General features: G+C 54.1%; 1 protein-coding gene across 2 annotated transcripts in view; it reads right to left on the reverse strand.

The window, feature by feature from the left end:
• Disc1 (DISC1 scaffold protein) overlaps nt 1-23673 on the reverse strand; it is a 177327-nt gene that overhangs the window by 86350 nt on the left and 67304 nt on the right. For both annotated transcript variants that reach the window (XM_060391796.1, XM_060391795.1), the window contains exons 6-8: nt 22770-23014; nt 8680-8734; nt 3075-3177 (exon numbers count right to left, since the gene is read on the reverse strand). In XM_060391796.1, the coding sequence (XP_060247779.1) occupies nt 3075-3177; nt 8680-8734; nt 22770-23014 (403 nt within the window). The remainder of the gene's footprint in view (nt 1-3074; nt 3178-8679; nt 8735-22769; nt 23015-23673) is intronic.

The raw sequence follows: 23673 nt of genomic DNA on the forward strand, positions 1-23673 counted from the left end.
CACGGCATCGTTGTAGCATTTCTTTCCCCGCAGTGTGCCCACAGCGTAACACACGGGGCTTCTTGTGTTTGCTGAAACACACATTGTTATCTGCCCCTGGAGCTGGGAAAGCTGAAATCTAGAGAAATTCATCCCTTGCTGACGGTCACACGAGAATAAGCCACGGAGCCCCTCCCCTTAAATGCTGCTCTGCTTGCGTCTTTGCTGTTATTTAAGAGGCTGGTTGCAAACTGTGTAAAGGATGTTCACCCACCACAGACACAGGCCGAGCGCCCGACACACGTCATCCCAGCAGTGAAACCATGAAGGCAGCACTAGAGGGAACTGGACAGTGTCCCGGCCTCGGAGGAGTGACCCTAAGATAAAGCGTAACACACAGGACAGGTGAGCCGGGGCTGAGGCCTGTGCAGAGCTTGCCTTGCGTGTGTGGGGGCCCCGAGTTAGATCCCTAGAACTCATGCTTTAAAAAAAGAAAGAAAGTGAGGCTTCCTGCTATGAGGATCCCCAAAGAGAAGACCTCTGAGAAGGAACGGCCCTGAGAGGTGGCTAACACCGGAAATAAACGGCCTCCGTCCCAATGCTCCAGTACTGGGCCTTGAGCAAAGTGTCACAGAGACGTTAAACCCAGACCTTCCCTTGACCCGAGCGCTTGGGGACACGTGTGGAGAGAGAGAGCGTATGTTTGGCTGGAGAGAATCCGGTGACTCTCAGGGAGGCAGGAAGCCCCACAGTTGAGCCCTCGCAAACAGCCACCCTGTCCCAGGGAGCGTTTTGCACGCATCTGACAGCCAAGCACCTGCGACAAGCCTTGCTTTGCCAAGTCGTGGGCTTTGCCGAATCTGAGTTGGGTGCCAAAGACTCAGAAGGTCAGTGCCAAGCCTGAGGAAGTCTCACAGGGGACCCTGGCCCCAGCCTGGCTTTGGGGGCGGGTGGTGGAGTGGATCACCAGGCTCTGAGCTGCCTGCTCTTCAGTGAGGCAGCTGAACACAGCTCTTCACAGGTTTGCTGAGACAGGCGTGAAGAGAATTTGTCCAGGATAGGTGTGATGACACGGGCCTGAAACCTCAGTTAGATTAGGAGAATGTCAAGGTCTAGGCTAGCCTGGGCTACATAGAAAGCGTGGTCTTAAGTGACAAGATGAAATAAAAACACATTTGAAATACAGATGTTACCAAATCACACGACCATGCTCCTTGGCTTGTGCTGGCTTCAGAGTCTTCTCCAGTTTCACACACGTGCACATACGCACACATATATGCACACACAGACACACACATGCAGACAGGATGTTGAGGGAAGTTCTGCCTCTTGGCGCACACTCTCTTCCTCCCTTGGGCTCCCCCAAGGCTCATCTGCCTGTTAGAGTGAGACCCTAACTCAGAGGTAGGCCTGCGCCCCATCTTCCTGTTCCCTCCCTCCGCAAACGAGGCCATAGTCCAGCTAAGGGCAGAGGAGGTGGTGATGAGGGCTGAATGCTCACACCCACGCTCACCCCCACTCTCACCCACCATGCTCTAAGGTTGTAAATGCCACGCTTGGCTGCAGCGTTAGTGTTAATGACATGAGAAGAGACCAGCCAGGCACCGAGCTCCTTCTCAGAACACCCTGAAAACCCACCCTCCGGCTTAACTCTGGTGCCTTTGAAGCCGACAGGCTGCACATCCGTCCAGCTTATGAATCTCAGAGACCTCTTCAAGGCTGTTGTTTGTGCAACTGGGCTAAAGCTCCAACACACACACACACACACACACACACACACACACGAGTCTGGCTCCAGCTGCTGGCCTGCCATTGCTCGGCTAACTTCAAGAGCTTGCTGGAAGGACACACTCACAGCCTTGGTCACCCCCCCCTCCGGGGTCCTGGTCACCTCACACCTGCCTCACGCCACTATCACAAACAGCAACTCAACCAGCAAATGGGGGGGGAGTGAAAACAGCGCTCAAATGGCAGCAAGACAGTGTACACCGTGTTCTCGAGCTGCTGAGCGTGGGCAGACACCTACCCATGAAGAACCGCTGGCGAGAAAAGGGTGTGCGCTGAGACTCTGTCATGTTCCAAGTCCAGCTTTCTCGTGTGTGTGCGTGTGTGTGTGTGTGCGCGTGCGTGTGCGCGTGCGTGTGCGTGTGTGCTACGCGCGCACATTTGAATGTGTATTCACATCCATGTGTGCAGGGGCACAAGAATGTCCACACATGAGGCCTGAGGTCAACCTCACACGTCATTCCTCGGCTGCTGCCTCCCTTGCTCTCTGAGACAAGGTCTCTTACTGCTCCAGCTGACTGGTCAGCGAGGCCCATTTGTGTCCACCTGCCCGTGCAGGGTCACAGGTGTGGGCCTCCCCTCGGGGGTTGGCACGGGCTCTGGGGAGAGAGACACTTCCCCAACTGACGCGCCTCCCCTGCCCCATAACTAAGTGTAAAGGGGCGCCCCACGTGCGGTCCCTGTCAGGCCGCTCCCAGCAAACACAGAGCTTGCAACGGTGCTGGAATCACGGCCCGTGGAGCAGCAGGCCCACCTGAGCCCTGAAGTGGGTCTACCTGCAACCCAAGTCCAAGACACGGCCCCTGAGAGCAGGCGGTATCAGCGCAGGGCCCACGGGAACCATGCTGCCCTGTCCAGACCTAAACTCCTGCCAGGGTGCTGGAGACCGCCTAGGCTGTCACCGAACCTCCCTGTTCCTTCTCCCAAAGCAGTAAATCTCCTGCCTCTACATCTCCACACAGCTTGTCTGCTAACTGGCCTGTTGGAGACGGTGCCTGCTCCAGGCTTGTTCCGGCTGCAGCTCTAACCTCGGCTCTGAGCCTGGTAACTCTGGTGACATTACTACCAGGTGTGTGTGCGTGCGCACATGTGCACGAGTGCGTGTGTGTTGCTAAGCATTGAGCTTGAGCCTCACACATGCTAGGCAAGTCTCTACCACTGAACTCCCTCTCCATCCTAACTTAACTCTCAGGCTTGCTTAGAGTCACCATGCAGACCAGGCCCTCGAAGCACACCCCCTCGGCCTCCCAGGTAGCTGGATGACCTTCACATGGCAATCAAGGACTGAATGTGAGCGCCTTGGTGGGTACCTGATACGGCCAGCGTCTTGGCTTCCAGCAGGGCAGGCAGCCTGGTGTCCAGGTCACCCAGCCTCCTCCTCACAGAGCTGCACAGTCTCTCTGCAGAGCACACCTGCAAGGAGAAATGGTGGGAATCCATGTCTACCAAGCAGGAGACAGAGGGGCTGGGGCTGAGGGGGCTGGGTTCCTGAGTAGCCGAGTGGATTGATGGAGAGTAAGCAGAAGGGGAAGCTTTAGGAAGGAACTGGTTAGAAGGAAAGGAATGAAGGAAGAGGGAGACAAGAGGGAAGAAGAGGGGAGGGGAGAGGAAGAAAGGAGAGGGAGGGAAGGTAAAAGAAGGGGGAAAGAGGAAGTAGGAGGGGAGGGGAGAAAGGGATGAGAAAGGAGGAAGAGAGGGGAGGAAGAGGGGAGAAAGGAGGAGAGGGGCATGGCATGACCTCAGCACAGGCCTGGCCCACACAGGCCAACATGAGCTCATAGAGCAGCCACATCCAGAGAGAAACATTCTCGCTGTCTGCCTCTGCCTTGGCATTCAGCTACTGCCCAAGCCCTCCAGCCTGGCTGTTTGTGGCATGGCACCCCTGGGGGAAAGGCCTTGCTGGTTTTCTGTCCGTCCCCATCACCCCAGTCTTCTCCAGCTTCCTCTCCAGTGGACAGTTTCTATCCCTCTGTCCTGTCCTCGTCTCTCTAGACACCTGCTGTCCACGAGCAGGGACTCTGTCCCTAACACACAGTGGGTAACTAAGATGTTGCTTTGACATCAAGGTCAGAAGAACCAGCTAAATGTCCTTGCTAGAAGACTCTAGAGAAACCAAGAGGGTAGAGACTTGCTGGAAAGTCCAGTTGAAAGATGGACAAGTCCGGGTCGGGAAGACCTGTGGGTGTCAAGTCCCCTCAACTCCACACTCACCCGAAACAACAAAACTCCAACCTCAGTCTCACCCCCCAAATTCCGGTAGGTTGTATTGAGACATCCCATTTTTTCTTTTATTCAAGGTTAAAAGCTCATATTTACCCGTTACCTACACTCTAATTAGTGATATACCTATATTTTCAGCTCATCAAAAGCGCACAGCACAGTTTCTGTAGTGGGCATTTTGGGAAAGTCCACAAAGGATATAACTCCAAAGAATTATTGTTTGTTTGTTTACTTATTCGTTTATTTATTTATCCCATTCAGAAACCGGAATTAGCGCTCGCCTGCAATCTGCCTCTCCAGGGACGCAGTCAGCTGTACACACCTGGCTTATCCGAGAACAGGAGCTGCAGTCAGAATCCAGTCCTGACTGCCCAGTCCTGAAACACCCCACCTTTTCCTCACAGGCTGCTGCGGTCAATCTGCCCTCTGCGTCCTGGATTTCCCAGCCTCATTTGGTGAAACCCACCGCCCAGCCGGTCGGCCTCTGCACTGGAGCCTGCACACGTCCTGTCATTCATCTCGAGGCTCTTCTGGAAACCCTGAGACCTGTTGGGACGTTAGAGCCAAGGCCCGAAAGGAAAGTGTCCAGGCCACCTTCCCCTGGCCCTGCCTCAGCTGGCCCAGTGCTCCATGGCATGCCACTCCTCTGGCTACAACTGTCACCTGGGGAGTTCAAGGACTGGCTGGTTAATTCTGGGACAGTAGCTGGAGTTCTCGGGCCTCGTGTAATCCATGTCTCACGTTTCTGATTTTAGTTACCAGCGTCTCTTAATCATAATCAGGTCAGACTCTCATTCACTGAGAAAGCCCATCATTCGAGCTATGCTATTAATAAGAAGCCGTCTTTCTACATTTTCTGATTAAATTGCACACTCTTTCCGTCTCTGCTGGATATAACATAATATCTACCAGCCTCAAGATATCCCAATTATTTCTAACTATTTCCATCTCATTTATCCCTTAATTACCTTTGGTTTGAGTAACCCATGAGAGTCAAGAAATGTAATGAGAGTAAGGAAGGTTCCAACTCACTCTTAAAATTTCAGGGGTTGAGTGTGTGTGTGTGTGTGTGTGTAAGCACACTAAAGAAAGGAACCTGCCCTGAGCTGAGCCTCTTGGCTCACGGTCACTTAGCAGTGTACAGGGGTGGGGTTAGGGGTTGGGGTTGGGGGCAAGGTTAGATTTCCCACACGGCCTCCCATGCTCACACACATGTGCTAGAATGCACATACCCACCCCAGAAAAATCTGCGTGCCATCCTTATTTACAAATAAAATTAGCCCCTGAGGAACTCATTAATGAATAGAAGTTTTACATTTGCATTTTAAAATCTAAGGCACGGCTCCTTAATTTGATAGAAAAGTGAGGTCATTATATGTTGACTATAAATATATTAGTGATAGGATATGCAAGGGCGTGAATGCTTGTGTCCTAAAATTTTCCTGTGCTGAAATCTTCAGCCCCGGTGTGATGCTGGCATTAGAAGGTGAGGCTCTGGGGAGTAACAGGTCCTGAAGGTAGAACCTCGTGGAAACGTTGGTGCTCCCAGGGATGGTGGCCCAGTCAGTAAAGGTGCTTGATTTACGAATGTGGGCACCAGAGCTGGGTCCACAGAACCCACGTAAGAAGCTGCACATCATGCACAAACGTGTAATCCTAGAGCCAGAGAAGTGGAGACCAGAGGGTCCCTGGAGCTTGCTGGCAGCCAGTGTGGCCTAACTGTGAGCTCCAGGCCCATGAGAAAGCCTCTCAAAGAGGTGCATGGCATTCCTGAGTCCAACACCCAGGTGCAATCATGTGCACACACAGTAATGATACTAAGAGTAGTAGTAATATTAATAATATAATAATGGCCAGGCAGTAGTTGCATACATCTTTAATCCCAGCACTCATGAGGAAGAGATAGGCAGATGTCTGTGTGTTCAAGGTCAGCTTGGTCTACAGAGTGAGTTCCAAGACAGCCAGGGCTACACAGAGAAATCATGTCTCAAAATAAAATAAAATAAAATAAACAAACAGATAAATTTAATAATAATAGTAATGAGACCTAAAAGAGCCCTCCTGTTCTCTTTCTCTCTCTCCATCATGCAAGGAGACAGCGTGGGTGGTGCCATCTGTGCCTCAGATCAGATCTGCTCCGGAACCTGGCCATCCTGGCACCTGGCCCACAGCCCTCCAGCCCCGACAGCTGCCCAGCCTCCGTGCTTTGCAATCTAAGCACAAAGAGACAGAGAGCCCTTCCAGCATTTAGGAAAACACAGGGTCCTCAAGGCCTCTGGCCCTGGTCCTTCCAGCCCACCTCTGAGCCTGGCAAAACAAGAAACACATCCCATTGCTCTCACCGGGGTGAGCAACCCAGAGAGCTCACGGTAGATGTCAGGCATTCCTGAGCCCACTGTCATCTTAGAGACATCACTGTCGCTGATAGGAATCCACCTAACCCCTAACCATGTGGCCAGAACTGTCAGGTGTCAGCTTTGGAAATAAGTAAGGGAAGAAAAGAGAAAAAGAGAGGATGTTGGAGGCCGGCCCTTGAGATCTGGGTCCAGCTATCCTGGTAGTGTAAACCTACCTGATTGGCTGATTAAAGGTCCATACAGGGGCAGGGCAGAATGGGGTAGGTGTGGCTAAGGTTCCTGAGCTTTTGAGGATAGGGGACTCAGAGAAGCAGACAGACAGAGAAGGTAGGAGGACGCCAGGATGGGTTAGGTGGAGAAGGAACCACATAGGTGACAAGGAAGGACTCTGAGGATGGCATGGATGGGAAAAACACCAAGATGAAAAATGCAAGCAAGTATATTGGGATTATGGATGGAAGGTAGAGCAGCTGAGGAGGATGAAGGTGGATGGCATTGGATGGGGGCTGGGAGATGATGGTGAGGATATTAAGGCATCATAGGTGAAATATCTGCCCTGCCCAAGGTAAATAAGGCAATTATAAAATCTAGCAGGTGTCTGGGTCTTATTATTGTGATAGCAGGTTAAATAATACCACCATGATAACCTTAGGGCTAATAATAATAAACATATTATAGCCAAACAATGCTTTTTAATTACTACAAGAGGAGAGAAAAGGCAAACAAGAAAAGGAGAAAACATACAACCTTACTAACAGCTCATGGCAGCCTCAGCAGAAGTGCAGATTAAGACACTCAGCATGCTTCCCAGCAAGGGTCCAAGCTTTGCCTTCTCTGAGTGTGTGCGTGCATGTGTGAGTGTGAGTGTGTGCGTATGTTCTTGTGTCTGTGTGCATGTGTGTGGAGGCCAGAGGTCTATTTTGGGTGTCTTCCTCAGTTGCTGTCCACATTTTTCTGACAGTGCCTCTCACTGAACCCTGAGCTCAGCGTTTCCACTAGGCTGACGGCCAGCATGCCTCAGGGATCCTCTGCCCGCCTCCCCAGTGCAGGGACTGTGTCACAGCTGACAGCACACAGTTCTCCCTTCTCTGGTCCTCAAGCTAACTCCTCCCAGGTCAGAGGCTCTGCTCAGGAACCATTGCTCTGCATTCTCGGCTGGCGTGGACACTCCAGCTCCCCGGGACGGTGTGCGCTCATGTCAAGGTGTCCATCAGAGAGCCTCAGGGCAGCTCCCAGGACACCTGGTCCCACAGCTCTGCCAGGCGTGAACCACTGAATCTGACAGCCAGGACACAGTGGTGGCATCAGCCGACTCCACCTGGGGAGCACCAAGGTGCTTCACAGGAGAGGGCCTGCTGTGAAGGTGCAGACAGTGCGGTGGTTAATATTTACTGGGGTGCTTGTCTGTGGAGAGGGTCTCAGCATGTAGCCTTCAACTGCATGACACTCACTCTGGAGACCGGAGATCTGCTTGTCTCTGCCTCCCGAGCCTGGCTAAGAGTGATGTTAACCTGTCAGGACCTAGAATCACCTAGGAGACCATCTCTGAACATGACTTTGTGCCTGGGCTAAAGATTCGGGAGACACACCCTGAATGTGGACCCCACATGAGCTGGGGTCCTGGACCACGTGAAGGAAGGTAAGCTGAGCTCCAGCACTTCACTCCCTGCCTCTGTGTGTGGACACCATGTGACCAGCACCCAAGCCCCAGCAGCCCTGTCTCCCCACCGGGACACACCGCCCTTACACTGCTAACCAAAACTGTGCTTCTTGCATTAAGCTGCTTTTGTCCAGTATTTCATCACAGGGTGAGAAAAGTAACTCATACAGGTGACAGATAATATTAGCAAGATGATCTGAAGAACTTAAAAGCAACGCAATCCCTCCAGCTGCTAAACCAGTTCCATTTCTGAGAAGCCTGAGCTGGAGCTCCAGGAGAAGCACAGCACTTCCACCCCCAAACTCCTGTTTGTTCACTCATTTGTTCGTGACAGCAGCTTGCTGTACAGCTCAGGCTGGCCTTGAACCCTTGATCCTCCCACCTCTGCCTCTGGGATGCTGAGGCTGCAGCTGTGAGCCACTGCGGCAGCTCTAAGAGCCTTTTAAAACAAAAACACTCAATGCAACCAGCACCACCCCTTCCCAGACTCCGGACCAAACTCTCTGAATGCAAGGCCCGCCAGAGCGGCATGGAGGCAGCAGCTTCCCCCACCCCCCATCCGGCTCCCATTCTCTGCCACAGCCCGGGGAACAGCTCCACCAAGCCTGCTTCCTCTAAAGCCCTTGGTGACACGGATGTGAAACTGGGTCAGAAGGAAATGGGGGAGGGCGGGCCTACCTGAGCAGTGATCTCCCGAGCAGCCAGGCTCAGTGACTTTGTCCGCTCCCGGAGGCTGGAAGAAGCACAACATTGGTCTTCTCGGCACCAAGGTGGACCTCCCATCACCCACAGAGCTGAGGAGGAGCAGGAAGCAGGTGACACCTGGCTGGGCCGACACACAGCTGGGAAGCAGATCCCCCACCCCCCACCCCGCTCTTCCAGAGGACCAGGGCTCAATTCCCAGCACCCACACGGCAGCTCACCCTCATGTCTGTAAGTCCTCGGCCAGGAGATCCGACATCCTCACACAGATATACATGCAGTCAAAACACCAATGTACATAAAATAAATAAATTCTTTTTTTCTGTTCTAAGGGGCTGGGGACATGGCTCCAACAGTATACGGATGCCACAGAAGCATGAGGGCCTGAGTTCAGTCCCAGAACACACATGAAAAAGTGGGCACAGCGGTACACACCTGTACCCAGCACTGGGGCTGTGAAGACAGGAGGATCCCTGAGGCCCACGGCCGGCCAGCCTAGCCTGCCTGGTGAGTTCTGTGCCTGTGACAAACACAGGCAAGCCAGGCACAGCAGCACACATTTAATCCCAGCCCTTGGGAGGCGGAGGCAGTCGGATCTCTGTGAGTTCAAAACCAGCCTGGTCTACACAGAGGACATCCTGCCAGCCTGCGCAAACACAGTCTGTCTTCATTCCCAGAACAGAAAGCCCAGAGCCCTGCAACCTACAGGAGTGGGCCACACTGGCAGGGAAAGGCTGGCATCTGAGCGGGCATGTCAACCAGTCCAGACGTAATGCCAGCACACCTGTGCCGAGCCTCAGTGAAAGTAACACACACACACACACACACACACACACACACACACACACACACGGCACACTTCTCAAGCTGCGTGAGGCAGCCGGTGATCCTTCTCCCAGGAGTGTCCAGCCTGAGGCCCAGCAGGGCAGTGATCATCCCGACGCAAACCATCCAGCTATTTAAAACTACGGGATAGTCTTCAGAGTCTGTTGCATGAACCCATAGAATACAACATCTGCCACAAGGTCAAAGGCTGGACAGCGGCTGTGGGTCTCCGCTGCGCCTTCTTTTTCCAAACTTCTCCTCACGTACTGTTTTCTTCAGGCAATGCCTCCCTAAAACACGGCGGGGCATAATTTCCATGTGGGCAGCATCCGTCTGCTGGGTCGCTCCCTCAGGAGAAGGGCTCAGAAGCACCCTTAGCGGGCAAACCTGTGTGTGTGTGTGTGTGTGTGTGTGTGTACGTGTGAGACTATGACGAGCATCATTAAGAAAATGCCCTGCAGCTTTGGCTACAGCCGGATCTTATGGAGGCATTTCCTCAGTTGCAGCCACCTCCTCTCCAGCGACTCCAGGTTGTGTCAGGTAGCAGAGAGTGGGGGGGGGGGGGGCGATGAGTAAGGCCACCCTTACTCCAGAGATGAGTAGGACGAGGGTCAAGTCTACAGGACGATGTGCCGGGGCTCGCTTGACCGCAGCAGTGGAAGGGGACTGTCAGTCGTGTAGAGGACATTCATGGCTATGTATGTTTAGAATGTTTGTGGTGGACTATGAAGCTATGGCTGCTATGACGCCCCAAGCTAAGGCACTTCCAGCTTTGGCAACAGGAACTCATTTGGCTTTTGCACAGGGCTTTCTAAGTTCAGTGGTGTGACGCCCCAAGAGTGCTTGGAAGATGGAAGTCTGACTATGACGACATCAGGCAGGTGCCATTGGAAGATACTGTGGTATCCGGGTGCCGGCAGAGAGCTGGGGATCACAAAGGAAGGAAGAGGCCTCGGGGAGTAGGCACCGAGGGAATGAGAACATCCTGCCCAGAGCCCGCCATCATTTGCTTGTGCCCCGTTCACTCTCCCGACACCTCAGAGCAGCCGGACATCCAGAAGCCAGAGTTCAAGACACAACTCCTGCTCTCAACCGCTCTCAGCTGCTGGGAGGACAAGACAGTGTGACAGATGCAAGGAGTGTGCTCAGTCCACACAGGGTGGCCTGCAGGAGGGCAGGGTCCAGGTTCCACGTGTGTGCCAGGGTGGGGAGGTCCAGAAAAATCTTCCACAGTGGGGAAGCGAAGTATAATTAAGGGGTAAGCTACCATCAGTAGAGGCGGGGCAGGCTTCTTCTCCAGCGATGAGAACCGCTGGGGGAGGTCAGCGTCTTCACATCTGTGGTTTCTGGAGCCCAGCCCAGCTGGGGTTGCACGCTCCCGGAGACTGGTGTGCACTCCTGCCGGGCACTCCTGCTTTAACTCACACCAGAGGGAGGGCCGCTGGTGGGGGTGAAATCGCCCAGAGAGACAGTGCGCATAGACGGGCGTGAGGCACATGGCAACAGCCTCCCCTGAGTGAGGCAGGAGTCATCATGCAGCAAATGTGGGTGCAGACAGGCCCAGGGGGAGCCTGGAGCATTCCAGCTAGATGGAGACGAGACACTGTGAGGGAAGGTGAGCCTGGTTCTCAGCTTATGCGGACAGCAAGACAGGGCAGACCCCTGGTGCTGGAGAGAGGGGCAGAACAGTTTGCCTTTTCTGCAGGGTTTCAACTACGTCAGGCCAGCCTTGAGCTCACCGTATGACTCAGGGTGACCTTGCAATCCTGATCCTGGGTGCTGGGATTACGAGAGAGCACCACAACACTCGATTTTTGTGGTGCCGGGGGTCAGACTTGGGGCTTGCTACATACTCTACAGGCACCCCACCAACTGAACTGCACCCCAGCCATCAGCTCACACCCTCACACATACCCTCAGCTCACATCTCAGCTCACACCCTCACACACACCCTCACACACACCCTCAGCTCACACCCTCACACACACCCTCACACACACCCTCAGCTCACACCCTCACACACACCCTCAGCTCACACCCTCACACACACCCTCAGCTCACACCTCAGCTCACACCCTCACACACACCCTCAGCTCACACCCTCACACACACCCTCAGCTCACACCTCAGCTCACACCCTCAGCTCACACCCTCACACACACCCTCAGCTCACACCTCAGCTCACACCCTCACACCCTCTTAGTCAGTGGATCTCGATCTAACAGAACCTTTGAGCATTTGCCAGCACAATATAAGAGTTCCCAAACACTTGAGAAACTAGCTCATGGATTCACATATTGAAACGGACAGCAGGCTCCCTTCCCGAGTCTAAAAGTGAGCGGCCTCAAGGAGGGCATCTTTGCCAAATGTCCCACAGCCCCAGTGAAAAGCAGGCCAGGCGCCATCTTTCCAGGGGTGGACTCAGGTCATCGCTCCGAGCCCTGACCTGCCCCTGACCTAGAAGGAGAATGAGCTTCACCTCCAATATCTGCATGAAAGGAGGAGGCAGTGATGCGGGTAATTGAGTGCATTGTTTTATATCTGGTCTGATTTATATTTAATTTATTTAATTTATGCTATGTTACTTTTTTCAGTAGATTTATTTTCCTAATTATGTGTTGCTCAGGCTAATATTAACATTATATTTGTATCCCCAGGGGAACTCGGAATGGAAGCAGCGGGGGGGAGGGGGAGTGTGTGTGTGGAGGGGGAGGCTGTGACTCATTCATGTGTGTTACACTAGCAGTTCTCAAGCTATTTTTAGTAGTAAGACGCTCTAATACCAGCGTTTCACCCAAAGCGCAATGCAGACACCGGAGGAGCCGGGCTGAGAGGAGCATCTGAAGCTCCGTGAGTCACCTGAGTCACCTTAACTCCACCCACACGTGACGCTGGGAGCCACACTGTGGGCCCAGGAGCAGTCACACCTGCTGAGGATACCGAGGCCAGGTGAGCTTGACCAAAGCCTGTCCCTCTGCTTCACTGACACTGAATATGGATCCCCACGGACGGGAACTGCCCCATCAGATTGGGCGCGGTGACCCCAGCACCTGGAAGGGGAGGAAGGGGAGCACAAGTTCAAGATTACCCTTGGCATCACAACACATCTGAGGCCCGCCCGGGCCACGTGAGACCTTCTCTCACTAAAGGAACCGTGAACTTCCCCATCAGACAGGACGCCTCGGAGGCTCAGGAGCCCCTCACCCAGAGCCCTCTCCTGTGCTGAAAGCATGTCTTCACTCACAGCAGCTGAGCCGGAGACAACAGCCACAGGCTGGCTGGTGAGGGGCCTGAGCATCTCCCCACACATTCAGCATACTGCTGAAGCGCTTGCCACACGAGTGTGAGAACCCGGGTTTAGCTCCCAGAACCAGGTGTTTACAAACACGGGGCTGGAGAGACAGCTCTCTGGAGGACCCCGGTTTGATTCCCAGTATCCACTCAGCAGCTCACAGTAGTCAGTAACTCCAGATCAGGGCCTCTGGCCCCCCCTTCTGCCCCCGTGGGCACTGCATGTATGTCGTACTTTAAACACATAGTCAGAACACCTATACCCCCAAAGTAAAATAAAAATAAAATGAGATTTTTTTAAGCCAGGTGTGGTAGTACATGCTGCAGTTTCCGTGAGGGGCCTGAGCTCACAAAACAAAGTGGATGGCTACTGTGGAAAACACATGAGATTGACCTCTGACCTCCGAATGCGAGCGTGTGCACGCTCATAAAGAAGAAGAAAGAAGGAAGAGGGGGAGAGAAGAAAAGGAAAGGTAGAATGTGAGGGGGAGAGAAGGGCAGGAGGGCAGGCAGCAGGCCCAGAGGAACCCATGTGAGGATGCAAGCCAGAGGCCTCCAACACCGGAGTCCTCCAGGCTGCTTTGAGACCCACCAGGCCCTCCCACCGCCGCTGTTGCTGGAGCACAGGGAACGCATACACACGGAACCCTCAGTTTCCGTGAAGATTAACCGTGACTGTTATTCAGAATCTGCTCACTGATTTGCCAAGGGAGAAAAAAGAAGGGAAGAAAGGGAGGGAGGGAGAGAGGGATAGAGGGAAGAAGGAGGAAGAGAATGAAGGAGAAGGAAGGATGGAAGTCAGGAGGAAGGAATAAGAAAGGGAAGGAGGGGAGAGTTGTGTTTCAGTGCAGTGGTTCTACCCCCCCCACACACACACCCAGCACACACCCTACCCACAACCCACTCACACCCCACACACACCCCACTCACACCAGCATACACACACCCAGCACACACCTCACACACACCCAGCATACACACCCAGCATACACACACCCCCCACACACCTCACACACACCCAGCACACACACCCAGCATACACACACCCCACACACACCCAGCATACACACACCCCACACACACCTCACACACACCCAGCACACACACCCAGCATACACACACCCCACACATACCCCATACACACCCCACACACACCCCACACACACCCCACACACACCCCATACACACCCCACACACACCTCACACACACCCCACACACACCCCATACACACCCCACACACACCCCACACACACCCCACACACACCTCACACACACCTCACACACCCAGCACACACACCCAGCATAAACACACCACACACACCCCATACACACCCAGCATATACACCCCACACACACCCCACACACACCCCATACACACCCAGCATACACACCCAGCATACACACACCCAGCACACACCTCACACACACCCAGCACACACACACCCCACACACACCCCACACACACCCCACACACACCCCACACACACCCCATACACACCCAGCATACACACACCCCACACACACCCCATACACACCCAGCATACACACACCCCACACACACCCCATACACACCCAGCATACACACACCCCACACACACCCCACACACACCCCATACACACCCCACACACACCTCACACACACCCAGCATAAACACACCACACACACCCCATACACACCCCACACACACCTCACACACACCCAGCACACACCCCACACACACCCCACACACCCCACACACACCCAGCACACAACCCACACACACCCCATACACCCCACACACACCCCACATACCCAGCACACACTCCACACACCCCACACACACCCCACACACCCCCACATCCCATACACACCCAGCACACACACCCAGCACACAACCCACACACACCCCACACACCCCACACACACCCCATACACACCCAGCACACACCCCACACATACCCAGCACACACACACCCCACACACCCAGCACACAGCTTCATCCCCAGAATCGCCTGTGCAGAAGTCTGACTTTGCACAAAGCCACAGGGAGTGTAATGTCCTTGTCCCAAGTCTTCCCTGTCTCTTTTTTCTCCCCATGCCCCAATTCCACAACTGTCCTTGTTTAGCAAAATTTAGTTTAAGAATGACAGCTTGTTCCCAAAGCAAATGAGAAACGACAGAAAGGGCACAGGGACAGCCCCGCTAAGCATGGAGGCTACTTGGGTCTGGAACTGAAGAGAAATGGGACTCTGTTGGCATTAACAACCTTGCCAATTACTGCTCGGTCCTTCAGCCTTCCTCGGAGGACAGGCGGGTCAGAAAGTGACAGGAGAGACGGCCGGAGGAAATCAGGATTTATCCACTTGGCCTTTTCCCTCCCGAAACCCTGTGTCCTCGCTGCTGAGAATGTCACACGTCACCAGCAGGTCTGTGGGGCACAGATGACAAAGGTGCCCTGAGTTCCTCCAGACTTGGGATAGCTCACTGAGGGGCGGGGCGGGGCACAGAGGTAGCAGGGCTGTTACTAACAGTCTCGTCAGGGGCTGGTTGGCTGAGGCCTGCTCCTGGGGCAGGCGTCTGCAGTGTCCACGGGCAGCCTTGGCGACTGTGTCCTCTCTGTTCCTTGGGGGACAGGGCTGCCTTACTGCTGACAGCAATGACAGACGTGCCCACCTGTGCCCCCAGAGACGGGGGAGCCACCCATGGAAGCACAGAGAGGGCTCCTCACACGCCACCAGACACCAGCATGCCTGTGTGTGTGACAGCAGCTCTCCCCTCACGGGGCTCTGGTGGAAATCATCAGCACACACTAACTAGAGAGTCATACAGTAAGGGACAGCTTATTCCAGGGCATGTTGGCCTTGCTGGCCAGGGAGGGGGGAGAAAGGAGAGTCCTGGTGAACCAGGCCGGGAACTGCTGGGACTCCTGAGCCTCCTTCTGGACCAGCGGTTCTCAGCCTGCGGGCTGCAACCCCTGTGGGGCCGCACAGCAGATATTTACACTAAGATCGTAACAGAGACAAAATTGCAGGAATGAAGTAGCAACAAAATATGGTTGGGGTCCCCCGGCAGGAGTGACGGTAGGAAGGGTCCCGGAGTCAGGACGGCTGAGAACCACGGCTGTTTCCTCTGCGCTCTGGAGCGCCTTCGCTGTCTGCCCCCTTCCTGCTCTTCCTCTGAACTCCAAAGCCCTCGCGTCTGAACTTGACCCAGGGTGATGCCACACTGTTACCCTGGGGTTCATTCATGAAGCCTCTGCCAACACAGCAAAGCGGGGCCACGACCTCGTTTTCTTTCTTATGGTTTAATTTTTGAGACAGGGTTTCTCTGTGTAGCCCTGGCTGGCCTGAAACTTACGATGTAGACCAGGCTGGCCTGAAACTTACGATGTAGACCAGGCTGGCCTCGAACTCACAGAGATCCGCCTGCCTCTGCCTTCTCAGTGCTGGGTCATGAACCCTTTTTTAATAAGATACAGACACACATAAGCTCTCCTGAAGGAATAACAAACTGGGGAGGGAGGCACTACACAAGCACACGCACAAACACATGGAAACACGCACACACCCACAAATGCATGCACACACATGTATACACACATGCACACACATGTATACACACATGCACACACATATACACACATGTACAAACACACGCACAAAGATACACAACATGAGCATACATACAGCCATGTGTGCACACACCCAGGTAGCCTCTCTGTACCGCCATCACACTAGTAAACGGTTCAACGTTTCTCAGGCATGATTTTCTCTAGATCCATGTTCACCAAAATCACAGCTTTGTTTCCTTTGAGTGTGTAAGTGTGGTGTGTGTACATGCGTGTGCACATGTGCGCAGACGCCTCAGAAGCCAGAGGTTGGCACTGTCTTCCTCAATCACCGTCCACCCCTCTGTGGCTGCCCCTGCCCTCGGCTGGGGAGCACTAGAGCCAGACAGAAGGTCAGGGCTCCTTCAGGCGCCCATGGGGAGCCTGCTGTCATGTGCCTTAGTCTCTTTTGCTTAACCTATATTTCCTTTGTTTTTCCTCCTCTTCCTCCCTCCCTCTTCCTGTCGCCCTTCCTGTTTGGGAAGGTTATAGAGCCTTCAGGAGGTAGAGCGTTGCTGGAGGAAGTGCGTTGCTATGGGGGAGGGCTTCCAGGTTTATAGCCTCGCCTACTTCCTGTCCTCATTCTCGGCTTCCTGTGCGTGGCTGAAATGTGACCCGCCGGCTTCCTGTCCCTGCCTGCTGCCGCATCTTCCCTACCACAATGGGCTCTACCCGCTGGACCGATGAGCTAAAATCAACCCCTTTTCTTTAAGTTGCTTGTGTTCTGTTGTTATCACAACAGAAAAGTGGCTACCACAGCCCCCGATGCCAAAGGTTTTATCTCACGAGACTTAATGTTCCTGTACATGACTGTGTTGCCACATTTACTTTCTTGGCAGGTATTTACCTACCCCACGAGTTCTTAGAGAACTCATGTATGAGAAAATGAGGAAAGAGTGAAAGAAGAAAGGAAAGAGAGATGGAAGGAAGAAAGAAAGGAAGGAAAGAAGGAAGGGGAGGGAGGAAAGAAGGGACAAGCAAAGGGAAGGAGAGAAGGAGGGAGAGAGCAGGAGAGGAAGGAAGAACAAAATAGTGGGAGAGAGGAGGGAACAAAGGAGACAGGAAGGGAGGAGGAGGGAGGAAGAGAGGAAGATTGGAAGGAGGAAGACTCTATTTGAACATAGTCATGGTATCAAGAAAGTTCATCTTCTTCCCAGTGATTTCAGATGCTTGAAGGCTTGGGAGGAGAGGCCATTTGTCCCTGACAAGCCAGACAGGTGGCGGCAGAGGCAGGGAACACAAAAAGAGCCTGGAAGTGAAGGTTAAACACCACCAGCTGCCTCCAGAATTGGGGACACAGATTGCACACTGCTCCTTGGCTGAGGCTGCCCCGACACACTGCTCAGTTCGTTAGGTGGGTGCCCCTCCCCCAGCCCTGGGGAATGTTCCTGCACCACTGGCTTCACTTGCCCATCTTAGGAATTCTCCACCACAGCTCCCCATTGAGGGGCCTGTCTCCAACGCCAGCCTCACTGTCACCCCAGGCCTCCCCGTTCTAACACGGTGTGTACGTGAGGGGCAGAGATGACCAACTGGTTTCCAGGCAGTTGGGACATGCTGACTTCTACTGATTCAAACCCCACCAGCAAGAAGGCCCAGGCCAGCTGTGCGGCTCTGACTCAGTATGACGGCCATGCCCGAGGTACCCTGAGCATCGCCCACCCCCAGCCCAGCCCGCCTTCTCACAGCAGAGCCCCTGGGCAGCCAGTTAAGGGGGGAGGGGCACCGCAGGCCTGGCTTCTGCCCAGACCCCTCCCCCCGCCAGCTGTGCTACAGCATCCAGACTGTCCAAGCGAAACCCAGCCAGATTTGCTATAATCGGGATCGCAGCATTTCACAGTTTATGCCAACAGTTTGTAAAAAGACGCGACATGTTTCCTCCAAACGCACAACCAGAGACAGGTCATCCGTGAGCTGCCAGAACACATTTCACACGAAGCATGAAACGTCCCAGGAGCTGAGCGACGAAGAACTCAGTCACAGGCTGGCGCGAGCAGCCAGGCAGCCCTGGAGAATGCCAGAAAGCCCGCCAGCCTGCTGTTGCTGTCACTGCCATCACCCCCAGAGGGCTGTGTAGGGAGCCAGATGCATGCTACCGGGGACCCCAGGCTGGGGAGGGGCAGCAGGCAGCACCGGAGAGCAGTGAGCGTGAACCAGCACACCGTCCTCGTGGGCCAAATAGGCAGAATGCAGAGATGTAGCCCTCAGAAGACAGTGGGAGTTGTCGCCTCCTTCCTGTTCCCTTCCTTTCCTCACCCCTCGCCACCCTGCTCCACCCTCACAGTCCATAACCTGCAGCGTGAATGGAGCCAGTCTGGGATGCAGTGAACACCAGTTCCTCCCAGTATCGGCCTCAAAGGAAGCCTTGCGGGATGAGGACAGCGCTGAGGCTGGACAGCCAACTCGTGGTTCAGGGCCGTTGCGGCTCTTGCAAACGATCTGAGTTCCGTTCCCAGCACTCACATGGCAGCTCACAACTGCCTGTAACTCCAGTTCCCTGGACCAATGCCCTCTTCTGACCTCTGTGGGCACCAGGCATGCGTGTGGAGCACAGATACACGTGCAGGCACAACGTCCATACAGATAAAATAAACTGAATAAATCTCTTTAAATTTTTTTATTTAAGACAACTGGAGCTTGTTTTCAAGCCCAGCTGTTGAGGTTTCAGGCCAGATCCTAACTCTTCTGAAATTTAATTTTTAATCAGCACGTGGTGTTTTCATCCAGGCTGCTTTGCTGGCTTCTCCCCACCCCTATCTGCTCCGCAAAGTCCCCCACCTTGTCAACCTCCCTGCAGGAATGACAACATGCTGAGGAAGGCATTTGCGTCCCTTCCCTTGGCCATCAGATTTCCGTTATCAGGAATTCCACACTGGGAGAGGAAGAAAAAGGCTGAAAGCAGCCAGAGGGAGCTTGTCCCCTAGAAAGACGTCACCCAGCTCTGACAACCTGACAGTCCCGCCCTGCAGGGCAGACTGGAGCTGAGAGAATGGCGGTCAGTGATGGGCAGGCCCAGGCTTGACCAGCCCAGCCTGCTCAGCCATGCTCCCTCCTGTCAGGACCCTCCAGATGGACTTGGGGGTCACTGCTCCTCACTCTTCCTCTTTCCAGTGGACCACGCTGAATCAATCTTCCTCTGCTTTCATTATTATTTGTCTCTGTAACTACCTTACTGAGGGTAGAGGCCCAGCTTAGTCTGTTAGTCTGCCAAGGCCCACACTCTGCCCTGTCAACGTCCTCGCCCCCACTCTTCCCTCAGCCCCTGCTGGAACCCTTCCTTGCCACACTCCCTTAGCCACCCCCATTAGTTAACTTGGGCAAGGGTCTGTTCAGACCCAGCAGCTTCCTCTTCAGGACTGCTCTGAAGGAAATGCCCCTACCTGGAGCCCTTAACAGCCTCGGCTCCTGGAGAACGGCGGGTGCCACCATCCTTGTTCCCCAAAGGACATCTGCAGGGCGAGGCCACCAGATTCCAGGATCTCAGAAAGCCAAAGGTGGCACATCCCCACCCTATAACATCCGAACCAAGCACGCCCTGATCCTCACAGTTCCAGGCTCATGCATTCTGGGAGCACAGGACCCTCGCCACCCCACCACCCAGAAGTTAGCCTCCGCCTAGGCCTGAGCTGTAGACTGCCCATCAGCCACGTGCCACTTACTCCACACCTTCTCTGAGGCCTACAGAAGGGCACACCCACAGCCTCGCGGGCCGCACTCTCCTCCTGCTGCTGTCTGTCCATACCTAACACATCTACCTGGGGGACAGCCACCTTTCCTGCGGTGCACATACTTTACTGCCCTTCCTTACCCAACCCCTGCCATGGGCCCCTTCCCAGGCTCCTGGCCTCTGCCCCCTCACTCCCACAGAAATGCAAACGTATGAAAATTAGAAGCAAACAGGAGAGAAGGCATGTTTGTCTTTCTGCAGCACCTCTTAACCTTTTCCAGTTCCTTCCGTTTTCCTACACGTTTTGAAATTTAACTTTTCTTTACAGCCAAATAAAAGCCAACGGACGTTCAGCTAACATGGCAGTAGACAGCGACCACTGTGTCGCCTGCTCCTTATTCACCCATGAGGTGCTGGCCACTCAGGCTTACCCCATGGCCCCGCCACCATCAACACAGCCGAAATGACCAAGAATGTGCGAGTACCTCTGTGGCGGGAGGCCGCTTTTTGGGGCAATGCCTCGGGGAGTTCAGCTGCGTTATATGGGCAGTGTTTATTTAGTTTCCTGAGAGCCTCCACGCCAATTCCCACGGTGGCAGCACAGTCCGCCCTTCCGCCAACAGTGAATGAGGGCTCTGTTTTCTCCACGGCCTCAGCAGTGTTTGTCGCTGTGTCTGCCGTGAGCCCGGCACTTCACATGGCTTCCGTGTTTCCGTGTCCTGTCAGCTTCCTGCTGGTGACCTCCCATCCTCCTGGTGCTTTGCAGATGTCCCCTTTTTGCTGCTGACAACTGGAGGGTGCTCAAGAGGAAAGAGTCTGTTTCTTTAGGGGTGTGGCCTCCCTTAGGCTGCCATGCTCTGGCAGATGACCTCATGCCCACATGTCTAAGGCAGAGCTTACTGAACTTAGGGAGTTATTTTAAAAAAAAGCTGGACATGAAGCTGGAAAGAAGAGTTCCAGGAGGAGTTGGAGGGGACAAAGAAGTGGTGGGCACAATCAAAATGCATCATACCCATCGTGAAATTCTCAAAGACTATTTTGTAAGGCCCATCAGGCCCTGGCCTCGGGCCAGCACAGGTTCCTGAGCAGCATGCTGGGGTGACAGGAGGCCCTACTCTCAGTGCCTGTGCACAAGTCCAGGCATGACTCACCCATGGGAGAAGGCCCCTCACTCTCGCACTTGCTCAGGTTCACCCCGAAAGGACCCTCCCCAGCCTTGCACTTGCTTGAGGCCAGAAAGCACTTCCGGTCTGCAGCTGGCCTCCATGGATGCTGCCAGGCCTGTGAGTGACAAGAGTTGCCAGCTGAGGTACCCGGTGTGGTGATGAATCCCGGAAGTCTCGAAGCTGAAGCAGGAGGACTGCCGCAAGCCCGAGGCTGGCTGACACTAACGAGTGCCCCCCAGCTCGTCCAGGAACCACAGAATGAAGACCTCACGGGGGAGCACAGTGGCCCGCAGATCCCCCCCCACATCGTCCCCGCCCACCCAGAAGCACTTTTTTCCATATGTGTAGGAGCGTGTTCCATACATCCCCAAAATGACATCTGAACCCCCAAGGAACAACAGGAAGATCTGACCACTTGGGAGGCAGAAGCAGGGGAATCCTGAGTTCAAGGCTAGCCTGAACTACATGGAGATTTAGAAGCCACCCTGGGCTACATAGTGAGACCCCGTAGATTCATTTCACAAGCCCTCCACAGTGTAAAACACAAGAAAGATTCACTTTGGACCAGATCTGAGAACCCTGAGCATCTGTTTTTCCTTCCTGTTAAGACTTTAGGCAAATTACGAACTTTTTTAAAGTTATTAGCTTTCTCGGACGTAAAACAGACAGCATAATAGATACAACCCGAAAAGGCGCACGGTGGCCGAACAGCCATCCTCACCCAGCAGGGAATGCTCTCCCGTCCTGTGTCCCTGCAGAAACACTGATTAAGGTGCCCTCTTGCTTTGTTTGTTTGTTCTTGGGGTGTGGGCACACATGCACGCACGCGCGCACACACACACACACACACATACATGCAAATGCACATACAAGCATAAAAGAGAGAGAGATGGTGAGAAATCTCCCTTGATCACACTCATCTCATTTCACCGAGCCTGAGGCTCATCGGGTCAGCTCAGCTAGCTGGCCAGCAAGCCTTAGGGAGGCTCCTGAGTGTGCAGCCCCGGAATCGGGGCTCCAGGTTTGTACCACTGCTCCCCGCTCAGGCCTCATGTCTGTGTGGTGAATCCTGAGCACCTCCCTGCTCCCCGACCCAAGTTACACTCTTTCAGTGTCACGCCCTCTCCCTTGATTGACATGGCCTCTGTCTCTCTCCAGATGACTGTCTTCAGCAAAAGCCAGTGTCACAATCTCTATAGGACTGACTCCTAAGTGTGGGAGGGAGAGAGGAGGAGAGGAAGAGAGGGAGGGAAGGAGGGAAGGAGGGAGGAAGAGAAGTAGAGAGGGAGAGAGAAAGGGAGGGAGAGACAAGCCAGCCCCCAAGATGATGGAAGCTGTCTATTGGAGACGGGGACAGTGCTGACAGGATTGAGGGGACTGAATCACTCCCAGTGCTCAGGACTGACCCTGCAGGGACTCTAACATCTAACATCTCCAGCCCTTGCGCTCAGCAAGCCGACCCAAGGACAGCAAAGTCATGTCACCACAGGTGGAAGAGGTAGAGTAGGAAACTCCCTGAGTCCCAGTACCTCCTGAGGGCTTCCAGCGGCTCCACGGGGAAAGGAGGGGCCTGGCCAGCAGAGGCCAGGGTCTCCCCCAGCGCCTGGCTGACTTCCTGCAACTGGCTGGGGGACAGCCGGGCCAGCAGGGGCGTCACGTCGCGGTCACGGCTGTGCCACCGGAGCAGCGACTCCTGCTCCGCCAACTCTCGGCTCAGCTGCTGCTCTTTCGCCTGTAGCACATACATGCTCGCTTGGAGGCCTTCCATCTCCCTCTGCGGAGAAGAGGGACAGATTTCAGGGTGACCCCGCTCTGCGATGATGAGGACCGTTAAATGAGAAAGGCCCACAGGCACCGCGGTCCGGGCACACCCGCCGCACCCTTTGAGGCAGGCAAATTCCAGGGGTTTGCAGAACTGCAAAAACCATGCCAGCTTCGTGTTTCCGATGAGCTGGCAGGAAGGCAAACATTGCCTGCCTCTCAAGCAGGTGCTGGCCAAGGGCTTTGGAGAAAGCCCAGTGAATGACATGCACACATACACACACTTACATATGCACACACTCACACAAACACTCTCACACACATGCACGCAAATATAGACACACACATACATACTCTCACATACATGCACACACATATATACACATATATATGTGTGTATATACACACACATTCAAACAAGCACTCACACATGCTCACACACACATACACACACACACACACAAGCATATAATTTGCACTGCTTTATTAACCCAGCATCTATGTTAATCCCTGACCATCGTCCGTCCCCAAGCAATGAATAAACAAGCAGCAGGTGCTTGAACACAGGGTGCGAGGTGGAGAGCCACTTTAATGTGGAGGGGTGTGTCTGTACCATCAGGCTCTGCGAGTGAGCACGCCCACACCCCATATCCCTCCCTGCCACTCGCTGCT

The sequence above is a fragment of the Meriones unguiculatus genome, chromosome 10 (genome assembly GCF_030254825.1).
Source record: "Meriones unguiculatus strain TT.TT164.6M chromosome 10, Bangor_MerUng_6.1, whole genome shotgun sequence".
NCBI classification, from domain to species: Eukaryota; Metazoa; Chordata; class Mammalia; order Rodentia; family Muridae; genus Meriones; species Meriones unguiculatus.